Source organism: Oncorhynchus tshawytscha, linkage group LG29 (genome assembly GCF_018296145.1).
Source record: "Oncorhynchus tshawytscha isolate Ot180627B linkage group LG29, Otsh_v2.0, whole genome shotgun sequence".
In the NCBI taxonomy this organism is placed as follows: domain Eukaryota; kingdom Metazoa; phylum Chordata; class Actinopteri; order Salmoniformes; family Salmonidae; genus Oncorhynchus; species Oncorhynchus tshawytscha.
The window spans coordinates 8,139,428-8,166,188 of NC_056457.1; the positions used below are offsets into that span (position 1 = coordinate 8,139,428).

General features: G+C 45.2%; 1 protein-coding gene across 1 annotated transcript in view; it reads left to right on the forward strand.

The window, feature by feature from the left end:
- lmbr1 (limb development membrane protein 1) overlaps positions 1-26,761 on the forward strand; it is a 52,826-nt gene that overhangs the window by 7,328 nt on the left and 18,737 nt on the right. Inside the window, exons 2-12 of the mRNA XM_024393108.2 lie at positions 2,264-2,336; positions 3,379-3,418; positions 4,787-4,926; positions 5,951-6,054; positions 16,720-16,846; positions 17,064-17,132; positions 17,391-17,455; positions 17,849-17,921; positions 22,355-22,444; positions 24,692-24,768; positions 25,341-25,418. Coding sequence (XP_024248876.1) covers positions 2,264-2,336; positions 3,379-3,418; positions 4,787-4,926; positions 5,951-6,054; positions 16,720-16,846; positions 17,064-17,132; positions 17,391-17,455; positions 17,849-17,921; positions 22,355-22,444; positions 24,692-24,768; positions 25,341-25,418 — 936 coding nt within the window. The remainder of the gene's footprint in view (positions 1-2,263; positions 2,337-3,378; positions 3,419-4,786; positions 4,927-5,950; positions 6,055-16,719; positions 16,847-17,063; positions 17,133-17,390; positions 17,456-17,848; positions 17,922-22,354; positions 22,445-24,691; positions 24,769-25,340; positions 25,419-26,761) is intronic.

Sequence of the window (26,761 nt, forward strand, 5' to 3'; positions counted from 1 at the left end):
GCAAAAACAAAGTGTTGGAGAAGAAAGTAAAAGTGCAATATGTGCTATGTAAGCAAGCTAACGTTTCAGTTCCTTGCTCAGAACATGAGAACATATGAAAGCTGGTGGTTCCTTTTAACATAAGTCTTCAATATTCCCAGGTAAGAAGTTATAGGTTGTAGGAATTATACTATTTCCCTCTATACCATTTGTATTTCATTAACCTTTGACTATTGGATGTTCTTTTAGACACTTTAGTATTGCCAGTGTAACAGTATAGCTTCCGCCCCTCTAGTTAGCACGCGCTAACTAGCTAGCCATTTCACTTCGGTTACACCAGCCTCATCTCGGGAGTTGATAGGCTTGAAGTCATAAACAGCGCAATGCTTGACGCACAACAAAGAGCTGCTGGCAAAACGCACAAATGTGCTGTTTGAATGAATGTTTACGCTCCTGCTTCTACCTACCACCACTCAGTCAGATACTTTTATGCTCAGCCAGATTATATGCAACGCAGGACACGCTAGAAAATATCTAGTAATATCATCAACCATGTGTTGTTAACTAGTGATTATGATTGATTGTTTTTTATAAGATAAGTTTAATGCTAGCTAGCAACTTACCTTTGCTTACTGTATTCGCGTAACAGGCAGTGGAGTGCCACGTGAGAGGCAGGTCGTTATTGCGCTGGACTAGTTAACTGTAAGGCTGCAAGTTTGGATCCCCTGAGCTGACAAGGTGAAAATCTGTCGTTCTGCCCCTGAACAAGGCAGTTAACCCACCGTTCCTAGGCCGTCATTGAAAATAAGAATGTGTTCATAACTGACTTGCCTAGTTAAATAAAGGTTCTAAAAATATATATATATTAAAATGCAAATTAATTTCTAACATTTTTGACATGCTTTTTTCTGGATTTATTTGTTTTTTTTTCTGTCTCTCACTGTTCAAATAAACCTACCATTAAAATTATAGACTGGTCATTTCTTTGTCAGTGGGGAAACGTACAAATCAGCAAGGGATCAAATACTTTATTCCCTCACTGTATATGTATGTGTGTGTATTATTATTATTACTATATTTTTTTATTCTATTCTTTGTTTATGCGTACTTTAGCCAGGTTGAATGTGTCTGCCTGCACTCTTGCTGACTCTTGTCGTCTCGTGTTGTGTAATGTGGAGATGGGAGATGGTGCCGATTGTGCTGCTGCTGCAGAGGCGGATGATTCTAACGTTAGGCCTAGTTGCTGTCTGTCCCACTGTCCGAAGGGGAATGTGGGATATTTCTGTCAATGCTGGGTCTCTGAGGACCAGGGTTTGGGAATGGCACTCTGAAAATTTCATTCAGTCGTTGTTAGAACGCCTAATTCCAGATCATGCTGTATGTCGACTAATTAATGAATTAGCCTAGTTTGTGGCGTTCGTTCAAATTGGAAATGTTGGCCTATCTCTTGTCAAACTATGATGACTTATGGTTTAACCCAGTCTTAGGGCCTTTTTACATGAACAGTATATGTGAAGTAAGATCTGCCTTTGACATCAAATGAAACTTCTGTTTACACAATTTGCTTTGGATGTGGTGTGGCCTGTAACCTGATTCATAAAGACTCTCAGACTAGGAGCGCTGACCTAGGATCAGTTTCAACTTTTGGATCATCATGAATAAGATCACAAGGGACCTGATCCGACATCGGCGCTCCTACTCTGAGACGTAGACTGGGCATGTATTCATTAAACAGGACAAGGTGCTGTTGAATAATGGGCAGCATCAGTGTCGGCACCCTCCCACCCAGCCTATTCGTTCCCTGTATGAGTGAATTACCTAGACTTGAGAGAGGCCTTTCCGGGGGGTCTTTCTGTAACCTGATCAAGGCTCCATGCATGACTGGTATTCATCCAGGGAACGATCCCAACTTCTGTCAATCATAGCTGTCCTAAGGAACTAACTCCATGTATACGGTACATGATGCCAATGATGCATATCCTAGCACACTAGCTGTCATAGACCACGTGTCGCCTGTTTATTATATTAGTATAGTAAATGTAGTAGTACCATATCAGGTTCCCGAAATGGAGCCCCATGGGCCCTGGTCAAAAGTAGTGCACTCAGTAGGGAATAGGGAGCCATTTGGGATGGTGCCCATGTTTGTAGGGGAGGCTAATAAAGTGTGTCAAGTTGTGCTACGTGTTCACGTCAGCGCCATGCCGGATATTGTAAACCTTGATCATGTATGTACACTAGGGCAGTTTTCTAAGTGTTCATAATAGTTTTTTGTTTGTCTTTTCAGATTTGTTTCCTACTGTTTGCGGTACTCTACATTGTGTCGTATTGCATCATCACCAGGTACAAGAGGAAAACAGGTTAGTGGTCATGTTCTGTTTTTATGGTGAATATTGTACTTAAAATAGCAAAATATGCGGTGGTACCAACTTCACATCTATGTAGTACTCTTACACCTAATACTTGCACACACAGTCCCATTTGTTTCCACAGCAAATATTGCAAAGCTCTGTCTTTTGTTCATGCTGTGTTTGCACATAGACCCTCACATGTGTAAAGACTCTATATGACTATGTAACGTACATTAGACACACCTCATGGTAAATGAGTGACGAGGAGCTGACCTGTGTCTGACTGACAGAAAGACATATCCCCAACCCAGCATATTATACTATGAGACTTGTACCTGGTGAAAATGCATGTACATCTGATGCATTTCCAGTAGTGGACAGCAAACATTTGATATTCATTCGGAGGGAAGCAATTCTCTCAAGATGAACGTATATGGCTTTCCATATTATGTTCCATACGATGCAAATAATGACCCCACACCCACATTGAAGTGTGTTGATATTATAGACAGATGGTCCATAATCATGCATAAAAAGGGTCCTATAGCCAGCCTAACTGCAAGTTGGGCAATATGTAGAATCAAAGAAGAATCACTCTAACGAGGCGTCGTGAAGTCTGTTCTACACTCGTTGTTCTTGGACAAATGTGGGATGCCTAGGTCGCCCTGGTTTCTCGAAGCTCCTTTAAAAGTAGACCACGTCAAAGATCCTCTGGGGATTGTTGTGCCCACAAAAGCAAGGTTGTTCTTTTCTCTGCACCCAGTACAGTAGCTAAACTATCCAAAATGGCACCCTATTCCCTACACAGGCCCTGTGGACACTGGTCAAAAGTAGTGTACTATATAGAGAATATTAAGCCGTTTGGTACTGGTCCGTAGACTAGGACTGTAGGAAAAAGGGACTCCCTAAGTTTCATTGATGCATTAATTGTCATACCATCTGGGATTTGAACCAGGCAACATGGGGTTTGTAGTCCCAAGAGGCCCATTGGCTGTCTCTGTAAGGTTCACTTGCTGTACCTGCTGTGACTAAGTGGTTTCCCCTCCCTCAGATGACCAGGAGGATGAAGATGCTGTCGTCAACAGAATATCGTGAGTGGAACTACTTTCAATAAAGCGGTTGAGCAATAGCTTTACTTTTAGTATCTCAGTGTTTCCTGAACCGATCCTCGTGACCCTCATCCATTCCACATATTTGATCCCCCCCCCAAGTAGCGCCTGATTCAACGAGCCAACCAATCAGCAAATCCTGTTTTGATGAATCAGGTGTGCTAATGTTGGAATAGATCAGATATGTGGAACGGCTGAGGGTCAGGCAGTCAGGTTTTGGAGAAACAACAGCGTAGCCTGTCTCGGTTTGAATGGCTGATGTGACTTGTCACTCACGTTGCATCACCACTGCACGCAGGGCCTGACACAACTCTGGTAATAAAGCAATAACAATGGCCTTTACGTGGCCATATGTTTGCGGCCCCCTTTGTCATTTGTCATCTTTGGTCCAACTGACGGTGATATTGCAAGGGGAAACGGCTGAGCCAAGTAAATGGTTCAACATTTTAAATGAATTAGGTTCTCAAGCCATATATCAAAGCGGTGACCTTGCCCGCTTCCCGCGGAGAACCAGAGCAGATGGTGTGGTGTCGTCCTCTGGGCAGCAGAATCTGGCAACCTCCACGTGTAGGCTGCAGCCCAGGCCCCTGCTCGGCTGGGATGCCAGGTTGTCGGGGTGGAGAGGGTCATATTGACATTTAGCTCATAGATACTGAAGTGGCCATCCGCACCACTAGTATTTAAGTAAAGTTGTCGACTGTGATGTGTCCCAAATTGATCCCTATTCCCTATGTAGTGCTGTGCACTACTTTTGACCAGGGTTTATAGGGCTCTGGTCAAAAGTAGTGCACTATATAGGGTATAGGGGGCCATTTGGGAGGCTACCTGGGACACTCAACAACTTCATTCCCTTATTGGTAATCCCTGTCACACTGTATACACGGCAGAGTCGCTATTAATGCGACGTGTAATCTAACACTAATCCTTAAATGACAGTTGGCCGGCCTACAGTTATACTTGAGTAATACAATTTTGTCAAATGATTCATAGCCCGCTGCGTGAATGTCGCCATTGTATGTATTTGAATGCTAATGTGCAGAGCTGTGACACTGACAATTTTATATGAATAAATACTACGATACATGTCATTTAACAATTCCTTAAACCTAGAATTCTTAATTACAAACAAGTTTTATAGTTTTAACCATGTTTTGAGGCTGTACAATGTTTGTTTACAAACATTGGCGTAAAACTAACAACTCATTAGTTATATTCTTCAAGAATCAATGGGCATATATGAAAATTGCTAAAGCAAGTAAGGATTCTATTTTTAACAACTGATACCACAGCAAACTATAGACTTTCTTACTAATTCCTCTCATTCACTGTGTGTGTGGCTCCTCCCCACAGACTGTACATGTGCACCTTCACCCTGGCCATGTCGGGTGGAGCTGTTCTCCTCCTGCCTTTCTCAATCATCAGCAATGAGATCCTGCTCTCCTTCCCCAGAAACTACTACATTCAGTGGCTCAATGGCTCCCTCATCCATGGTGAGTACTGTCATTCGCATAGCATTCTATTATTTTGACTGTGTCCCAAATGGCACCCTAAATATAGTACACTACTTTTGACCCGGACCCATAGGGTTCTGGTCAAAAGTATTGCACTGTGTAGGGAATAGGGTGCCATTTAGGATGGTGGTTCAATGTGGACTGACTTCGTTGTTTTGAGTGCTTTTCACTCACTTAACCACATGTAACATAACATAATCGCTCCTTTTATACATTGTGTCACAAAGATCTGTTTCCCACAGAAACTGGTGGGATTGTGTCCTAAATGACACCCTATTCCCTGTTAAGTGCACTACTTTTGACCAGAGCCCTGTGGGCCCTCATCAAAAGAAGTGCACTTCAAAGGGAATGGGGTGCCATTTTGGACAGAACTGGGTGGTCTATCAGAGAAAATGACATTTGTCAAGACTTGATTTATATTTGTGCATGACTGCAAAGTTTGCCTAAAACATGACCCCAATGGCAATTAGTCACCAACCACAGTCCCGGTGGCCTGCAGGGTGCCACATTCTACACACCTGACTCAAGTCATTAACATATCATTAGCTGAAACAGGTGTGATTAGTTATTTCCTAGAACAAAGGTCTGCACACCCATACATCTACAAGACCAGGGTAGTAAAAACATCTTGCTTTCCAGCCACAAGGGGTCATCAGAGTCCACGGTTTAGCAGATGACTGCAGGAATGGATTGTGGCCAGTGGACGCAGCAGTGCTTTCTATCTATCCAAAGCAACTCTTTCTCATGACTCAAGAGATGTGTCCCAAATGGCACCCTATTCCCTGTCTATTGCACTAGATAGTGCACAACTTTTGACCAGAGCCTTATAGGCCCTGGTCAAAAGTAATGCACTGTGGAAAATAGGGTGGCATTTAGTATGCAGCTGAGGTCTGAGGAGGAGGTGTTTTATTGTAAGTTGTGAGTTCTGTCATGTTGTATTTGGCTTGGTGACAATCTTGAAAGACTGATTGATTGTTAAGTAGATAAAATGTTGCCCATACAGGCCTGTGGAATCTGGTGTCGCTCTTCTCCAATCTCTGCCTCTTCGTCCTGATGCCCTTTGCCTATTTCTTTCTGGAGTCCGAGGGATTTGCTGGATCAAAAAAGGTTTGATTGCTAACAACCTGCTAAAACCTGTGTATTTTGCTTTTAACATGCTCTTGTAGTAGTGATTTGATTTCTCCGTTGTCACACAACTGTTTGAAATTTTCCGCTTTGCCTTATCAAAACAGCACCATTTTCATCGGTCATTAATCCTTTTGATTATGACCAATGGCTGTTGAGTTGACTGGCTTAAGCAGAGCAGGTTTCAGAGTAGATCATTCTGTTAGCCTGCCTTTCATTGTTTAAGAATCTCTATCTATTCCTGTTTACATTCTGTCTGTCTCTGTCTGATTTGAGAGGATGTCTAGTGGCAGCAGCAGGTGCCTGGTCATTACTCTTTCTCTGACTCTCATCAGTTGACCGTAAAACTGCGGCCGCAAAAACCTCATTAACCATGAAACGGCGACAATCTGGTCTTCGGCGGCCGCCACATCCTGACAAGCCGTTCCAATAAGCCAGACGCTGCAAACAGTTCAACACCACGACGTCGGCCCCCGTGATTTAGGACCTGATTCGGCCTCCCTCCTCCGCCCTAAAATAAAACTTCAAAAGGACAGCCTAATAATCGAGTTGTAAGGCTCCGCGAACTTCCTCGTTTGAATTAATTATCCCGAAGAAAAAAAGTCAGAGGCCCGTGTTCTGCGAGTCCATAAAGACGGAACAACATGACAGCACAATAGAGCCCAAATAGAGAGGGGGGGGATTTACTTTTAAATGCACCTCTATTCTATGTCACAGTTTGAAACCCCTCTGGTTTATGTCCCTCCTGGCAAACTTACATAAAAATTTGTCTCTTACTGTAGTTTACGGCCCCGTTTGTTTGGGGCCCGGCTGCTAATTTGTTTCGGTTGGATTTCTTGTAATAAAGTCCACGATGGCTAGGAAGTGGAACACACCAGCCTCTGCCACTTTATGGTTTTGTACTCTTTCATTTTGAACTTCTATGACTGTTTCTTGCTACTGATTGTCCATACGTTTTCTGAGAGGAAGCACTGCTTAATGTTGGCTACACATCCAGGTATATTGTGTGTGTGAACAGAGAAAAGGGCTGGGACCCAACTGCTCTCATTTGGCCAAATAAAACACCCCGCTGAGTCACTCAACAAACCGACCACAGGATGACATGAAAGGCGTATTTCCGTTTTTATAATGTGATATTAGCCCTCTCCCGATAAGAGTATTAGAGACTGAGTATTACATCTCAGGGGTTTATGTGGCCATAATGGGACGCCACTGAAAAAGTCCCTTTGACTGCGGAAATGAAGTGAACGATGAATTGAACTGGTAACGGTTTAAGTCAGGCTTTTCAAGTGGCTTTGTTTTAGTTTTGATGAGGGCACTAAAGTTCTCCGAGTTGAATCGAGATTGAAATCTCTGCTTTTTAATTTTTTTTTATTAGCTCACTCTTCAAAGGTTCTGCTGCCCGGGTGATTTGCCCGTCTTTCAAATTGTCTAAATTGTGGATGAATCGGATTGACTTATCGTCAAAATGTGGGTATGAACTAACTTTATTCACCAACATGAAATACCCAATACTAACCATATTACCTCTCTTACTCTCTCGGACTGACTCTCAAATTTTACCTGCAATTATTAATTACTAATGGTTGCAAAATGCTTTTAAAATTCATTGCAGAGAAGTGGCTGATTTTTCAATGTTATCTTATGGTTGAGCGTTTTGGCTCAAGAAACCCATTTACGCTGCAGCCCGTGTGCCAACCCAGTATCACCTCACACTTATAGAGAGATATTAGACCAGCTCTATTTTGTGATGAAGGGCCAGATCATGTAGACTTTAAATCAAACCGTTCCCCCCCCCCTTCACATTTTGGCTATGATTCCCACATATTAAGTAATTTTTTTGTTGTTGTTGAAGATATTAACAACATTATCTTTTGGTCAATGATCCCTCTGGCATGGAGGGAAAAGGGACTGTTGTGTATGCACCAGGGGTTGGAACCGAATGTCTTTTCCCCAATCGTTTCATCCGCCGGTGATTGTCAAGCAAATAACTGTCTCGCGACCGTTAATTAACATAAACACATTTAGCATCTCCTTGCTCCTACACCTACAAGCCACTGATGCAGACCTTTGGAACATCTACATTTAATATTTTAAAAAGTCAAATCCATGTTAATATAGCCTACACCTTCACAATAAATCTGTTTTATTTTAGAAGAACCGAATATTCTATTTCAGAAGAACAGAATAGCATACTCTTGAGTTGTCCTGATCTGACTATGCCATATGGCTGTGGGTTACACTAGTTAATTTAGCAGACACGATTTGCTTGGAATTCCGTGGCATTATTTTATAGTATGAAGAATACAATTGAACACAGCTGAATAAAATATGAATATTTTCTCCAAACGATTTGAGGGAGTGCGCACATGCGGCTATTCTATAAGCGCCTCTCACTCACATGGTTCTCCCATCACCTGAGCAGGTCTTTCTCACAGGCTGCAAGTGAAGACAGACACATCGGGGACGCGACTGGACGCGTCCTTATCCAATTTCGAGGTGCATATTGAAGATATTGGAAGAACTGTCCACATTTACTTTTTGTCAGAACAGAACATTTCGCTTATAATGTTGATGATAAACCTTTAGGCCATTTCTTCACATTATAAGCGCAGCAATGTACACACGGCAGTAGGCTATAAGCGCAAATGTTCCATTAGCGGGAAAACACCATTTATCAAAAGTGACCGCAAATGCGATTTATGCATGTAATGCTTTTATTATGAAGGTGCATTTTTATGGTGAACATTTTCTTCCCCAAACTTGAAACTCTCACACTGTTTATGTATGCCAGTTAGGCTCTAAACCCCTTGTAAAAGTGGCTTAATGTGCTTAATTTTTAAAAGATATTTGGCCACTTTAGTTATCTTATCAAAACATATAGGCCTATGGGCTAGGCTACATGATGTGTGCGGCTATGATTAGAAAAAATGCTGGGCCCATAGGCCTGTATGTTTTTGATAAGGTTTGCATCACTACTAAATATATAATTTACAAGTGATAGGCTAATATTGTCACCCGTCGGACTATTCTTGATTGAATCTTGTCTTTACATATACTAAATAATATGTGTGAAATTTGTTTTGATTTAGAATGGACCATTTTCATGCACCGGTCTTGAAGCAGGAGAAGCGGGGAAAAATACATGTCATCTATGGGCTTAAATAACGAATGAAGGACGCTTTTCCCGTGGTTCATTTTCATGCCAGCCAGGTTGGCTATACTCCTGTTGTAAAGATAAACAATGTACTTAAAATTAGGAAAGTTGAGAAATAAATATAGTAGGCCTAGCCTATAGAAAGCTGATGGGATCCTCCTGTTTTTAGTAGAGGCCATCACTCTGTTTTCTCACGCGATTGCATAGCCTATAGAAATGTTGTGCAACCTGAGCTCATGGGCTCTCATTAAGTGTTTGATTCGTTTGCATTGGTGTCAGAGTGCTTAGAAGGACAATAGAGTGCTGAGTACCAAGTTTGGTAGGCTACTAATGACCATCAGCAGCATCAAAGCTTGGAGAAGCCTAATTACCGTGACTAAACGGTCACATGGAATTTGACTGCCTTCATGACTAGTGACCTCCGGTGTGGCGGTAATACGGTCACCGCAACAGCCCTAAACAGAACCATTTTTATTTTTTAAAAATAGTTTCGTTACACTATTCCGCAAAATAAAGTCGTGAACCGATTCATACCCCAACAAAGTACAGGTTTATCGTTACTTTGTTCCTTGGAGGAGGTTTAACTAGTAGCGCTGCGTTATCTGAATTAGGACCACAGAATTTTTCCTACGGAGGAGCGGCTTATATGGTCATGTATAGAAGAAATCCAGCCTGTCAAGTTTATTTTTTTGTTAACTCTAACCCTTTTCCTAACCTTAACAAAATTCTCCTTATCTGCCAAGTTAATTATCCTAACCTGTTGCCTAAGTTCTTCTAAACCTGCTACAAAAAGTAAATTCATTCAAATCGACGATCCCTTTTAGCAATGACCGGCTTTGAATGTCTTTGAACTTCCGAGAGTCGGCTTAACGTTGGACCAGAGCTAGCTAGCTAACATGCTTGAGTGTGCGCAGAGCGGCACTGAAATTAAAAACGTCTTACCTTTTTGTACTTAATTAACCCAATGTGAAACATGAGAACTAGCATCCGTAAAATCTCTCCCTAAAAATGTTGGAATAACGCTTGTAATATCAGTCGGTTGCACGCTTTGGAGGGGCAACACACACGCTCACAAACACTGGCAAATGTTTTCAGCTGGCAGGCAGACACTGGAATACGTTTCTGAGTGACAGAGTGAGGGCTTTGCATAGGCGTATTAACGTTATTAACTGCTTCCCATGCTTTTAAAATAACGGTTCTGTTCTGGAACAGTGTAGATCACTTTCGTTCCCGGTTTGGATTCTGTTCCTCGAAAAACGTAATTGTTCGGTTCTGTTCCCTGAACCGGTTACAAGCCCTAGTATGCACCACCAGTAGATAGCGTTGTTATGATGGTCGGTCAATATTTGTATGATGGACCACGCCGACTTAGGTTACGTTCAAAATTAGTGCACTATATAGTAGGGCTGTGACGATGCTGGTATAGTCCCGGCCCAACTATATAGGGCATAGGGTTCCATTTGGGACAGAGACTTAGTCTGACTGAGAAATTGTCCCAGCTATGGGCCAGCAGTTTTCATTTGTTGCTTAAAGAAGCTCCTCATCAATCTACAGGCCTAGGCTAAAGCCTGTGATTTAAAAAAAAAAAAAAGTGTGTTTTATTGCGGAGGCAAACCGCCTTGTACTAGTTACTAAGATACTCTTCTTTGTTGGTGCTCCACAATGGAGCCTGGATATTTATTTCAAATCTCCCTGCACGTGTAGACATTTTTCCCAGGCCTTCGCTCTGGCAAGTGATGTTTACGTACCTTCCTTTAAGGTCAGACAGAATGTCTTGCGAAAAGCCCCTCCTTTACAATGTCCGTCGCCATGGCAACACATTGGCTTGAGCAGAGCATTTGAAAAGTGCACTGTTCAGGATTTTCTTCTTCTCCTCTCTGTCTTTCAAACAAAATGATCAGCTTCTAGAGAGGGACTGCGTTTGAATTGTTGGATGAAATTGTCTGTTTATTTTCTAGCTATCTGGTGGTAGTGTTTTGGGGTATTACACATATTTCTGTCTAAAATTATAGTGCTTGACATACAAGCCTGAGATTCACATCAAATGTTATTTGTTTACTTGGATCACAAGAAAAAGTCTTATTCATTGGTTTGATCCTGGGTTTTGTCAAGGGGGAAAAAAAGTTGTATTCACGATTTAAGGATGATTTTCAGTTATGTTATTGAGGTTGCTTGTTGGCAGGCCTTCTCTATTGAGCCACTCTGTGCTCGTCGATATAACCGTCCTCTTGACAAAACCCAGGTGACAGTCATTTATTCTTTGGAGACTTATCAGCCTGACACCTCTTGGTAATGACAACAAGATGGAGTCACTGTAGGGGGAAAACGAACGATGGAGCTACAACGGGAAGCAAACGGTTTCCCCATGCGCCTACTGCCGTGTCTTTAGAAGTTTTCGTTTGCGACGGCTTTACAGGGGGAGGCTCTCCAGTCCAGCGGCTCCCTCTCTGTTTTCTGTCTCTGACACGGCCAGAGCTGAAGGCCGGGGCTGAAGGGTACACTAATAAGGGCCCTTGGCATCTGGCGCGGCAGAGGTAGAGAAGTGGACTGGCTGGGAGTGGTGGGATGGGTTTCGGCTCCCTCCCTCCATCCCACACGGTCCTGTCAGGAAGAGGAGTGATGGGCAGTGGGATGATCTCTGCCGCTGTGCTGACCCGCTGCAGATTAATGGGTGGGCTGGAAGCTCCTCTCTTATCAGTATCTCTCTCTGTGGCTCTCCGTGTTTCCTATGCATCCTCTTCTTTATTCTATCCTTGTGAGATTTACTGTAGTCCCTCTCCTCTTTCCTTATTCTCCTGTCCCCCTCTCTCTGTCTCTCTGCAGCGTGGCCCCGCCCTTTTCTGTTTTCTCCCTCACTCCCCGTTTTATCCCTCTCTCTGTACCATCTCCTATCCCTTCTCTCTTTCCTCTCTCTCTTTTTCTCTTCTCTTTCTCTCTCTCGCTGTCTCTGTCTGTATTTCGCTCTCTCTTCTCTCTGCCTTTCTCTGCCCTGGGGAAGTGGAGGGAATAGCACACCATGGCACAATGACATTCAGCTCCCAGAGAACTGGCTCTCTATTTGATGAAACACTGTGTGTCTGCATCCCGAATGGCACCCTGTTCCCTATATAGTGGATTGCTTTTGACCTGACCCCCAAAATAGTGCACTCAATAGGGAAATAGGCTGCCATTTGGGACACAAGCACTGCCTAGCTATGCTTCTCCAAGGACATGTTACAGGGATGCATGTAGCCATTGTGCTGTACATTGCAGTTCCCAGATATGTCATTTCTGATCCTACGGAGTAAAAGAATGTTCAGTTTTGGTATTAAGGCATCCAGTGATTCTCTGTAGAGGTCTTCACGGGTCCAAAAAGTTGGATCCAACCAGGACTGGACCCCTCGATTTCCTTCACAAACCCGAACGGACCCGATAACAACTTGATTTATTTGTTGTCAGCTAAGTTATTCAGGTTAATGTGTAGTTGGCTAGGCTTAATATAAGTCAACAACTTCCCTTTATTAACCTAAAAGCAATAGGCTTTATGCAGAGCTGTGGTCTGGTCCACTCCGGTATATCAGCTGTAGTTGCATAGATCCAAGGCCCCTTTTGCACTCTGACCTGTTTTGGAGTTCGGGCCAGGTCTCAGGTTTTTTGAGTTGCGGTGGACCCGTGAAGACCTCTGATTCAGTATCCCCTGGGTTGCTGGTGGTTTGGGCTGGGTCTGGGTGAGCATACACACACACAGTGCAGTGTCTCACACACATTTCTTCAAAGTCTCTGATTCCCTGGTATTCCAGTGGAGCTGCACTAGGCAGAGCAGGCAGCTATCCCCATGCTCGGCGGTGTGAGGATCGGGGGGAAATGCTGAATATTTCAGAGCTGCTATATATAGAGGTGGTGTACACATTTTAGAATGGCAAGAATAGAAACGCTGGGCTCTGGGTGGCTCTGGGTGGCTCTGAATGGCTCTGAATGGCCCTGGGTGGCGCTGGGCTCTGGGTGGCTCTGGATGGCGCTGGGCTCTGGATGGCGCTGGGCTCTGGGTGGCTCTGAATGGCTCTGGGTGGCTCTGGGTGGCTCTGGATGGCGCTGGGCTCTGGATGGCACAGATCCTTTTCCATGTTTCTCCCTTTCTTTTTCCCGGGAGACAGTTGCTGCGACGTGATCAGCGGGGATTTGATTTGCCTGTTTTTAAACGAGCGTTGTCTACGTTTCCCATGTTTTGATGATTGTGGCAACTGTCTTACAATTGGCATGAAAAAATATATCTATTTAAGAATAAAATCGACGCTTATTTATGAAAGAGAAACAAGGACAATGCAGAGTATAAGTAATGCAATATGCCATATGTTAAGTGATTAATTCAAGGGCTTACAATTTAGACCCTCTGTTTCCAAACAGTTCCAAACACTTTTTTCTGACACTCCACTTGGCCCTCCAATACACCTGAAACCAGGAATAACATTTGGGGAGTGACAGGCATTGCCTTTGCCCTAAATGATCTGAATGGGTAATGATTTTAGGCTTATAAATGATTGAGAGGCCCGGACTAGAGGAGATACACCTTCAGCATGGCATGGGCTGCTGGTTAAGGTGGACCGAGGCACCAGAGTGGAGCCGCCTCCTGCAGCAGGCCCGTGCACGGTCCTATCCGTCCCAAGGCCTCCTTAAGAGAGCGCGTGTGGGACGTGACAGAAGTCTCTGAAAGCATTCCTCTCTCACCTCTGGGGACGAGATGCTCGCAGACTTTCTTCTCTCTCTCCTCTTCCTCCCCGTCTATCTATATCTCTCCCTCCCCTTCTTTCTCTCTCATCTCCTCTTCTCCGATGTTGAGATCTCCTCACTGGCCAGTTCAGGTCTGATGTGAGCTGCTAGACTGCAGTCAGCATCACAGTAGTTATGTAGCCTATGTCCAGTAGGAAGAACTGAGCACATGGGAGGGTAGGGGTTTCACTAGGGGTTTCACTAGGGGTTTCACTAGGGGTTTCAGTGAGCAGGACAGATGAAGGGCCTGTCATTATAACATTTTAGACCTTTCCATATCTTGAACATGAGACGCTAGTCTAGATAGGTTTTAATAACGGCTACCGGGGGAATTATTTTGCATCTAAAATGGCACCCTATTCACTATGTAGTGTACTACTTTTTTTTAAAATATTTTTTTTAACCAGTGGTTAAATGGAGAATAGGGTGTAATTTGGGACGCACATTAGAGACTCGGGCGGCCTGCTGTACCTGCGGAGTTGCGACTGTATCAGACGTAGCCACACTGGGGCGCTCTAGACTCGACACCCACGGCTGTGCTAGAAAATTCTACACTTGTCCCTTCCATCGAGCCTTCATGATGCTGTGAGGTAGAGAGAATGAGAAGTCTAGGTTGCGTCCCAAACGGCACCCTATTCCCTATATGGTGCACTGCATTTGACCAGGGCTCGAAAGTAGTGCACTATATAGGGAACAGGGTGCCATTTGGGACGCGGATGTAGATTTTACAGCTGTGTAGATGAGACCCGTTTGCCGAACGTGATTTGATTATCAGAATGGTTGGGAAGACAGTGGTACTAGTGGCGATGGTCATAGGTAACCTTAGAGTTCAGACAGGGGATCAACAACTGTTAAGTGACATGAAAGGAAGCCTTCAAACAGAGGATCACTGCACTATGTATAGTACCTGATCATAAATACGCCACACATCAGTTAGCACATCATCAGCTACCTAGTAACAAATTGATTAGATGCCCAATTTGAGGCTATCCGCAAGCCATGTGTAAGTCATTCTTTGCAGCCCATTCCTGTAAGTGCCAGACGGTATCTCCTCTACAGTGTTGTAGGCAGAGGGTGTGTCTCAAATGGTTCCCTACCCCTTTATAGTACACTCGTTTTGACCAGAGCCATATGGACCTTGGTCAAAAGTAGTGCGAAATACAGGAAATAGGGGGCCATTTGGGACACAGACAGAGCCTGTCCACCTCCACCGGCGGGTGGGGGGGGTGGTCTCTGTTTGAACAGGTAGAGAGGACTTTATTAACCACTCAGCGGTCTGTGACCCGGAAAACCCAAATTACCCCAACTCCTGTCTGCGTTGGGCCGCCGGGCAATGGGCGCGTTAAGAGCCCTCCTAATCACCCCCAGATGTAACGGGAGGCCTGCTCTTAATCTGCAGACAGTAGTGAGGCTTCACTTCAGCTCGTTTTTATGCTTTAACCTCCAGTCTGCTCCGAGCCCCGGCTGGGAGTCTGGTTAGACCCTTTTTTATAGGCCCAATATACTGTTAGAAAAGGTGCTTTAACGTGGACTTCACCGGGATCAGTTAAGTAAGTGTGGGGCTGCAATCTGGAACTTGGCTGCGTTGCAAAACAGCACCCTATTCCCTACACGGTGCACTACTTTTGACCAGGCCCCTATGAGGTCTGGTTAATAGTAGCATACTACATAGGGAATAGGCTGCCGTTTGGGACATAGCATGAATGTAAAACGATGCCGTTTTTAATATGAGAGCGCAAGATTATTGCGGGTGATTTTTATAGAGAAGGTATAAATGCTTCACAGTGTATGTGATGTAAACAGAGAGGTCTACTTTCTTGGGGATCTGAATATTGACTGGTTTTCATCAATCTGTCCACTCAAGAGGAAGCTTCTCACTGTAACCAGTGCCTGTAATCTGGTTCAGGTTATTAATCAACCTACCAGGGTGTTAACAAACATTACAGGAACTAGATCATCCACAAACAAACAAATGACAAATGGTGTTTGACCAAATACAATGCAATTTCTCTATAAACAAATGAACAACGGACTTTCGGCCTGCTTATAGAGAAGGGTACTCGACATGCACTGCACTGACACAAATGACTGGTGATTGAAAGAAATTGATAATGCGACGATTGTGGGAGCTGTACTGTTCGATTTCAGTCCAGCCTTTGATATTATTGACCATAGCCTCTCCCCCTATGTGTCCACCGGGTGTATGTGCTGACATGGATGTGTAACTGATCAATGTACATGCACACTGCACGTTCATGTTTTTAAATGTACGTCAATTGTCATTTTGTCTGTAATGTCTTTTCCGTCGTGTCGGCCGCCAGTAAGACAAGCCGTCGCTAATGGGGATCCTAATAAATCTGGTCAAAACCCTGTAGTACTATATAGAGGTGGGGTTGAGTCGAGCCCTACAACAAAATAATCCAAATTGGACCTGATGCCTCTGCTCAGTGTTCAGGCGAAGGGTTCAGGGTAAATCCCTGCAATAGACTATCGTCCTGTCCAGAAACAGTAGATGGGCTACTGCCCTATGGGCCGTTCCGGCTCGGACAACACTTACCATAGGGCTGTGGTCCAAAGTCGTGCACTACGTAGGGAATAGGGCACAATTTGTTTTGCCGTCCCTTCCTTGCAACGCGAATGGCCTCGAGAGAACTGGGGAAAAAATCCCAGCTTGTTATGAATAAAAACGGTGACGTGGCTCTTTCTGTTCCTCACGCCCCCCCCCCGTCTGTGTTTCTTCGCAGGGCATTAAGTCACGGGTTCTAGAGACCTTTGTGATGCTCTTCCTCCTCGGACTGCTCATCCTAGGAATAGTCTGGGTGGCGTCCGCGCTCATCGACAATGACGCAGCCAGTATGGAGTCGCTCTATGGTAAGGCTATGGGGATTCTGGCGTGTTGTCTCAGATGGCACCCTATTCCCTCCTCAGTGCACTACTTTGGACCAAGACCTCTATGGGCCCTGGTCGAAAGTAGTGCACTACCCAGGGAAAAGGGTGCCATTTGGGAATGCGGCCGGTCTGTATTTGTCTAGCTGTGGTTGAATGTGTTTGTTCAGGTCTGGATAATGTTTCCTCTCCTTTCCTTCAGATCTCTGGGAGTTCTATTTACCGTACCTCTACTCCTGTATCTCTCTGATGGGGGGACTGCTCCTCCTGAGTGAGTGTTGGTGTTGGGTCGTAAGAGCACATTCAATGGGATATTATCTCAGTTGACGATCGATGTGCGGCAAGTTCATGTAACACGTTTTGAAGAGGTCCCCAAAGTGTACCAAGTTTCATGCTTTTAGGGAAAATTGTGTGGTGGTTGGTTGGGGATCACACATCGCTTGGACTAAAATACAATTTCTGTAATCATCCCTAAGTTCTAGAAGTGTTTTTATTGTGTCTCACCACTTGTAACTTGCTTCGTACCCAGTGTGTACTCCTGTGGGCCTGTCCAGGATGTTCACAGTCATGGGCCAGTTACTAGTCAAACCAACCGTGAGTAGTAATTTCCATTCACTATCTCTTAAAAATGCCTTAATCAGTGTGTTTTATACGTGTCAGATGGCAGCCAAATAGCTGGCATACTTAACCCTCACGACTGGCTACCTAATTGACTTCAACAAATTGGGTGGTAGCAGATCCATTTCCCCCCTCGCCCAACTGCTTCATGTATTAATGTGTACTGTAATACAACATGAGTGACCGTTTCTAAGTTTGACAGACATATTGGATGTCTAGCTTTCCTCTGTCAGACTCTGGAAAACGGGTACTTTTTTGAGTTGTTAACGCACTCGACTTGAGGACACGATGACTACAAATATGTAACCAACCGATTCACCCATCTGTTTCTCCCCATCCCCACTCTGGGCCATATCCTCCCTTCCTCAGATCCTGGAGGACCTGGATGAGCAGATTTACTGCGTCACTTTGCAAGAAGAAGCCCTTCAAAGGAGATTGAACGGTAGGTTGTTCGTACGTCCGTGTCTCAAATAAAACCCTACGCCCTATTTGGTGAGCGAAATGGTCAACTAAATTGACCGAAGCCGTATGGGGCCTTTATCAAAAGTTGTGCACTATGTAGGGAGTGGAGTGGCATTTTGGGACGTAGGCCAGGAAATGTGATGGCTCATTACAGGGAGATGACTACCCCATTAGGTGTGATGGAGCACTGCCGCACTGAAATCGATTAGCATTGACAAATCAGCCTCCCCACTCTGTCGCTTTCTCTCGTTCTCGCTTTCTCTCTCTCGTTCTCGCTTTCTCTCTCTCGTTCTCGCTTTCTCTCTCTCGTTCTCGCTTTCTCTCTCTCGTTCTCGCTTTCTCTCTCTCGTTCTCGCTTTCTCTCTCTCGTTCTCGCTTTCTCTCTCTCGTTCTCGCTTTCTCTCTCTCGTTCTCGCTTTCTCTCTCTCGCTTTCTCTCTCGCTTTCTCTCGCTTTCTCTCGCCCTCTCTCTCGTCCTCGCCCTCTCTCTCGTTCTCGCCCTCTCTCTCGTTCTCGCCCTCTCTCTCGTCCTCGCGTTCTCGCCCCCTCTCACGTTCTCGTTCTCGCCCTCTCTCTCGTTCTCGCCCTCTCTCTCGTTCTCACCCTCTCTCTCGTTCTCGCCCTCTCTCGCGCGACATACTGCAGCTGCCATGGTCGGAGACCATAAATTGTGTTGGTGGAGAGTTTTAGAGTCAATTTAAGAAGTCTGAGCACACGCCACACTGTCACTACTGGCCAGGTGATTTCCTCATTTGATCTCAAGCCCCCAGACGGGTAATTACCGGCCCCTCATTAGGAGGGAATGTGAATCATCCTGGACAATGGTTGTGTCTCAAATGGCACACTGTGTAGGGAATATGGCACAGCGCTGTGTAGGGAATAGGGTGCCATTTGTGATTCTGATGGTGGTGTATTAGATGTTGATAAACTATAGCCTAGTTAGTTGTAGTCTAAGTACGGTGGACTCTGATTCAACCTGGAAAGGCTCTGGTTTAGGGAAGTAGCTCAGTAAAATACACAATTTGTAAACCTGCCTGCATTGCCTTTTTATCTACCGCCACTGTTCCCAGATGCCTTCCTTTAGTGTTGAGGAATCCCTCAAAGCAGGAAGTATTTGAGAGTACCGCCAAACTTACTTTAACATCAAGTGAAGCACGCAACCAAGTGTACAGATGCAAGTAAATAAAGAGGATGAGTGTCTTTACAAACCAGGGAGGTACGGGAGATGGCTTGGGCTGATAACGCTGTTTTCAAACGCTCCGCCGCTCCTCCTCTCAATAGGCCTTCTCTTTAGCTGCTTGGTGTCCTAGGGCTTACGCCAAACGCTGGTGCTTTGAACACCTGATTAAATAAGTATAATCTGTTCCTTTATCGTCGGGCCGAGCAGGATGGGAAAAGAGCTCTCGCTCAGGCGTTGAGTAGCGAGATCCGTGTCGCCTTATCGGGAATCCCAGGATTCTTTTTTTTGGGGGGGGTCGCCACACACACACTCGGGTGAAACTCAGAGGGTACGAGTGGAGGCTAAGGTTCCCTCTGATCTTTCCCGAGAAGGGGAGAAGAAGGAAGAGGTTCAGGGATAGTTCACAGGACACACTCCACAAGCGCCCAATGTCCTCTACTCGCTTGGCCTGTGTCCTCCGCATCTCTCGCCCGACATCCCGTAGATTAGACCTCTCTCGTTAAACTTTGTTTATGTTTGCTGTTTGGGATTATTGAGTGGAGTCAATGGATTGTGTTGATGTATATTTACTCTTCGGGGGGGGGTTTGAGTTTGCATCTCTTTGTGCAATTACATCCCAAATTACATTTAGGATTTGTTTGTTTGCTCTAGATGGAAAAGAGTGGTGGGTTATTCCGTGTGTGTGTGTGTGTGTTTACTCTGCGAGAGGTTTGATAGGACCATACGAACCGCCAGTAGACACGCAGTGGCACGCTCATTAAAATATCAGATCTGGCTACCTGGCCAGTCATGGGAAAGCAAGCTTGTCCTTTAAAAAAAAAATGTCTTGCGTCTGTACAAGGTTGAACTGCCTGTCATTCATGTCAGGATCGTTTACGTATGCATAGTTTACACTGGCCTGACAAAATGGTGCAATCTGATTTGGTACAACCCATCCACCAGGTGTCCCTATTTGCTATGCTATAGCCTATTTTTATTGAGAGAGTCTAGCTACGTCCCAATTTATCTCTGCTTCCAAAGTATGCACTTGTTCACTTCCCTTTACTGATTCGAAATGAGTATAAGAAATAAGGCGGAAACTCCCTCTAGGCAATGATTTTTGATTTGTGGGAAGTAGTGAACGAGTTTACACTTCAGGAGAAAGGAGATAAAAGTTGGACGCATCTTTCGTTAAGTTATTGCAGTTTGGGGCATTGGGATTAATGAAGTGTGTTTGGTCATTTTGAGGAAATTGATTATGCACGTTAGGCTACAAATTATATGGATTAAGATATCAAATTCTCCCTTTTTCATAGCTTTATTTCCCGTACTTTGCTGTCAATGCTTAGGTCTATGTAGTTTTATGGCGTTCCGTTGAGGGTAACAAGGATGGGTTTCATTTTGTACCTCATGCCACATCTTCTGACGCAGTTCCCAATTAGGCGAGAGGGCGACGTAACAATAGGAGGCAGGCAGCCTAGCGGTGAAGAAGGGTTGTCGGCGGTTAACTGAAAGGTCGCTGGTTCGAATCCCCGAGCCGTTGAGGTGGGAAAAATCTGTCTGTGCCCTTGAGCAAGGCACTTAACCCTAATTGCTCCTGTAAGTCGCTCTGGAAAAGAGTGTCTGCTAAATGACTACAATGTGAAGTATGTGTGTGAGGCTCGCTAGCCGCTCTGGTTCACGCGGTGTGTTGTGAGGCAGCAGCCGTGTACTCTGGTCCAGATGCTATGCGGCACGACGACCTTGCCGGCACCTCCGTCCGGCACCTCAGCATTCTACTTAGCATAATGCTAGGTGACGTAATCGCTAAGCTATGGTGAAGGTTGGAAAGTGAAATTATTTTTCGAAACATGTAGCGGCGGCTGTACGTGCACTAACTCTGGAACTCTTTTTTGGGGGGCGCTGTCTACTCTGCTTACTTTTGCTTGAGCGATGTCTCTTCTTAAAATGCTATTATGCATTTTTCCTTTATCTCCTGCGTTAGATTTTTTATCATGTAATGATGTTGTTCTTGGTTGGTGTTCAGATGAATTGATGTTCCTAATAATAGTCACGTCTAGTTGGAGCCTGAAATGTATTTGGAGTCAGTGTAATAAAAGGATTACTGTGGTAAGGTGAGGGTGCAGAGTTTGTTTGGATCCGTTCTCCCAGATAGAGGAGCGATTTTAGATAAAGTATGTTGTGGCTGAACAGCCACGGCGCCCCTCAGGGCTCAATGTTGTGTCCGACTCAAATCACGTCCTGTTGAACTACTAGTGTCATTTCCTGTTGAACACAAATTGTGTTCCTGGGACAGGTATTAGACAGGGCACAGACAGGATCCACTTTTTTTTTTTTTTTTGTCCTCCATTTACTCTGTCTTTAAAAAAAAAGCTCTCTCTTTGGATCCCAAAGCCCATCTAGACAGGGTGTGTCATAATAGTTGGGGGTGGAAAAAAGATTTGATAGAAGTGATTGGTTCTTCACTCCTGTAACAAAGATGAAGGATCATATTTTATTGCACGCTAGTAACAGTGTAACATTGAACTAATTGGTCTTGATCTGCCAATCACCCCAGGGGATGCAAATGGTTACTCTCTCCACTTGGCTTTGAGGCCTCCAAACTGTATGTCATGGCTGGAAGTAAAACCAAATAAATTAGCCTTAAATGAGCTGCCCTTGCGGTTTTCATGGAGAATCCCTCGCTGTCTTATCCCGAGTCCCAGGACTAGTTGGAGCATGCACCCGTTCGCTCGCTAGACAGCACTGACACACAAGATTATATATATATATATTTTTTTTAAACTTTGTTTGAGAGATCACGTTGTTATGTACTAAGCAGGATTACCCATTCAGATAAAATAAGTGAAATGCCATAAAGGCTGAGGTAGGAAAATACATATGTGACGTTGACACGCTCTTAATTGTGGCATTTAGTGCAAACCCACTTCAACCTTTTCTGGAGAAATAACTGTACTTAGGTGAGCAGTGACAAATGATTCATCTAAAACAGTTAAAGGGACACCACTTGCTCTCCGACTATAAGTCTTTGACATTGATCACGTGTAGCTAGTCGAACAGTCTGTTTAGCCTTCCTATTTCTATCAAATGAACAAACTTTGCCCGATACTTGGCAGTTTAATCACAATGACTTAAGTTGGCGCCTGGGTGAGTGACGTGTAAAAGACTAACGATGGATGACGACCAGTCAAAAGCTTTGACAAAACGACGTCCCCGGGACCCTCGTTTTGACGTGGTTGTTTCCTTGTTCTGCAGGGTCAACATCATCTCACTCTCGTTCCCACGGAAACGCTCACCGACTCAACAAAGAACTGGACATCGTCCGAGATCAGAGGAATAAACTGGGTGAGTTCCGCTGCTGCGTTTTTACGCTTCACTCGAATGATAGTATGTATGGACAGATGCTGTCTTTCGGGACTTCCTGTTCAATTTCCCATTGAAACACGTGTAAAAAAAAGTAGGCTTTTCGGATGTTGCTAAGAGCCGGCGAACCCTTTCTTCTCCCTCCTCGGTCTTATTTCTTAATTTGGACAAGTCCCAAAGCATTTCTGCTCAATAATTATTATTTCCTGTGCTTTTTAGGATATTATAAATGAGGTACAGTGGGTGCACGCCGAGGCTTTTGGGGGGTTAGGAGAGGAGGCCACAAAGGCACTTACGATATTAGACAAGATGCAAACTTTTATCTTGTGCCCAGCCTTTTAGTGATGTCATTAATTTAGCAGAATGGTGCATATAGAGTGTGCCTTGGCAAACTTCACAGGCCGCCCAGGCTGGCACAGAGGGAGAAGAGGGAGAGAGAGAGAAAATAAACCCCAAAAATACAAAAAAAATATGATTTTCCAGGGAAGATGCAGATCTCAGGGAATTAGACCAAAGTTCTCAATTGGTACAAAATATATAGAGTACTGCACACACTATAATTACTTAGGTTTAAAAATAAGCTCTACTGGACACCCTTAATGAAGCAGCGTTCCTTAAGATACTCCTACATGTCCAGAGGAAAACTACAAACAATGCATGCAGTGCAGAATTAGGCCAAGATCTACTAATAATAAAAACTCAATGAGCAATTAAGTTTTGGAAACATCTACAATATGGTGACACCCCCCCTCATATCATTACCAAGCCCTGCAATGCCAAGAGCTGAGCAAAGAATTGAGTCCCCTCATCCAGCTGGTCCTGGGGCTGAGTTCACAAACCTGTTCTACCAACACACTGAAGCCTCAGGACCAGAACATCCAATCACAGTCAAAATAAAACTACAGTGCTTATTGAGAAACAGGCACAAAGCAAAATGCAGTGCTATCTGGCCCTAAATCGACAGTACACTGTGGCTAACTATTTGACCATGTTTACTGGTCAAAAGCTTAAAAAAACCTTGACGAAGTACAGGCTCAGTGAGCACAGCCTTGCCATTGAGAAGGGTAGACACAGGAAAGGGTGGGGGTGGAGGTGAGGGTGGAGGTGAGGGTGGAGGTGAGGGTGGAGGTGTAGAGGGAGGTGGTGGGGGCAGGTGTGGAGGGAGAGAGATGTGGGGGGAGAGAGAGGTAGAGGGAGAGAGAGGGAGGGAGAGATGTCGGGAGGGAGAGAGTGAGGTGGAGTCAGGGGGAGCGAGGTGGTGGAGGGAGGAGAGAAAGGTGAAGGGAGAGGTGGAGTCAGGGAGGGAGGGAGAGTCAGGGGGAGAGAGAGGACCTGGACCACAGTGTTATGAAGTGATTTCAAAAGGGTCATTACATCACAAGTCCTTTACTGTCCATGGCCCATCAGTCCGTCCTCAGAAGCCATCAATGCTGACGTGTTACTATGGTCAGGCAGGTTCTCAATGTGTAGAGTGATTTAACACGATTGAGACCTCATCTCTGCAACCATCTGTTTATATCCGAACAAGAAGGCATATCAGCAGCAGCAGCACGACCTCTCAGCACGACCTCTTGATTTTTAACAGGTAGACTTAAAAATCAAGTTGTTCATCAGAATCTCAGCTTTTGTTTGATCTGTTTCTATAATGAAGATTTGTCTGACTAATTAACGAGGAAGACTGTGATTTTTCTGGTTTGTTGTGAAGGCCATATTACTTTCAGCCCCTCTGGGCCCTGAGAGAAGAGATGGTGTTGGTACGCGTTCACCAGATGTTGAACCAAACCAACTAACTCTAAATAAACCCTGAGGCCATGAGGTGCCACTACTCACCTTTTAATATCTTTGATATATTAATGAGCCAATTTAGGAAAACAGTCTAATAATATCGGAAGGTGATTCACTCTTGATTTAACCTAATGTACCAGGCGTAGAAGAAACTCCTGAGCGGGTTGGCAAAAGAACACCCAGAAGTGTCTGTTTTTGCTTCCGCCTCTCCTCTCCTTTCCCCCTGAAAACCGGATGCTTCCGGTTTCTACCCGACCGGCGCGGAGGGGTGCTCTTGATTGATTTGAGGCGTTGCTCGTATTTGCATATACGGTAGAAATTCTGCAAATGTGGTGGTTTTTCAACACTGACCTCTCTCTCTGCACGCTGTCTCTTCCTCTCTGTCTCTCTCTACCCCTCCTCATCCTCTTTCTCTCCCCTGCCTTTCCTTCTTCCTTCCCCTAGAGAGGAGGAAGAAAGCCTCTGCATGGGAGAAGAACCTGCTGTACCCCATTGTGATGTTAATACTGCTCACAGGGACGGTGAGTCTTCAGATTGATACTACCTCAGCCAGTCAGTCCCACTAAAGCCCCCCCCCCCGTTTACCCATGGCGTATATAAAGTAGAAAACCTTGGTGGCGGCTGGGGGAGTATTCCTGGGTCAACTCGGTCTACGTCCCAAATGGCACCATATTCCCAATATGGTTCGCTGTTTTGGCCCAAATAGTGCACTGTATCGGGAACAGGGAGCCACCCGACCCCCGTCTGTAGCGCTGAGCATCAAGCCCCAGGGTGTGGTGTCTTTTGTCGACCGTGTTTAAGGAAAGGCTCGGCTAAATAGTCACCGCTGCGACAGCTGGGCTTTCAATTGAACCACACACACACACATACAGAGTAATCTGCCTCTCTTAGCATGCTCAGTGTTGTACAGCGACGGTGCGTTTGCTGAGCCCAAGTGCCCGAGATTCTTCAAGCTAAGTGTGGAACCGCTTACAGAACACACGCATTCCAGGAGACGGACAAAACTACCACTTATTGATTTAGTTCTGTGTTGTCTTTGACCTAATCATGTTAAAACCCCTCTTGTTTCTCGGCTCCTTCCCTTCCTCCTTAGACCATCTCAGTCCTGCTGGTGGCGCTGAATATCCTTTATCTGCTGGTGGATGAGACGGCCATGCCAAAGGGATCAACGGTAGGCCTGGCTAGAGTTACTTCCTGGTCCCCCCTTTTAAACAGATGCACACTGGAGCCCGTTTTCACACACACACACACACACAACACAGATAAACTCAGAGCCAGGCCGCTACTAAACTAGATCGTTGCGAAGCTGCTCGGCAGTCGCCGGGGACATAAATCAAATTCCGGATATGCTCAGGTGCATGTTGGGGAGAAAGGAGAGAGAGCTCTGGGCCAGATGTTTATCGTAGCAGATCCCCTTTTTGTTGTGCTGCTCCTCATTGAAAGTCATTTCACAGTGGTATACAGATGAAACGTGTGATGTGTGTGTGTGTCCACGGCAGGTGAAATAAGCTGCATTTACCCTCTCCTGTGTGTGTGCGCGTGTGTGTGCGTGTGTGTGTGTGTGAGTGAGAGTTCAGTCAGTAGCTCTGTGGTACTGTGTGCACCAGGCAGGCCAGGTGAACTCCTTTCATGAGTCGGTCTGTCTGACTGGAGTGCTTAATGGCCCTCCAGATTGCATCTCCTCTTGCATGCAATGTACTTTCTTAATCTCTTTATCTCGTTTCATCTGGTACGACCGAGGTGTGCGTGTGCGCTAGTGTCGTGCATGTGTGTGTGTTTTTTCCTTTCGTCTGACAAAGGCAACAAAATGTATCTTATTTCTGCCTCATTTCTCGGCTCATCTTGCGGGCGAATGGCTGCCCTCCTCGACATTCCAATTATTTTATCGAGGAGATATTTTCTTTGGCATGACGCATCGCTGAAAATCCCCCAAATTACGCTTGTCATGCAGCTTGAGTCCTCCCTCCCTCCCCCTGACAGCCACAGCACTGCTAAATGGTTTACGGGTTTGATGAGCTGGATGGATGCCACGCCTCTGATCTCACATCGCTACGGCGACAGGGGGTGGGGGGGTTGCGTCCCAATGCCCTCATATGCCGCCTATGCGCTCAGAGAGGAGAGGGGAAGGAGGGGGAAAGGGGGAGAGCGAGAGGACTGGGCCAGGTGGGATAAAGAGATGGAGAAGGGACAGGGAGAAAGGAAGATGGAAGGGGGGGAAAAAGAGAGGGCCCATGACCTCCAGACTGTGGGAAAGTCAAATGAGCCGTAGGGCCAGGAGCAGAGTACAGCAGCACAATGGAATGGCACTGCGGATGTTTGTCCGTACCCCTCCCTCCCCTCTCTCGCTCCCTCACAACACCGCGTGGCACTCGGCATACTGAGTACCACAGGCTGCTCCGACCTCCAGCATCCTCCACCTCTCTCTGACTCAGACAGCCTGGGAGGAGAGGAGAGGAGGCCGATCCAGTCAGGACAGGGCCTTTTACAGCTTGGCGAATGGGTGTTAAGAGGACC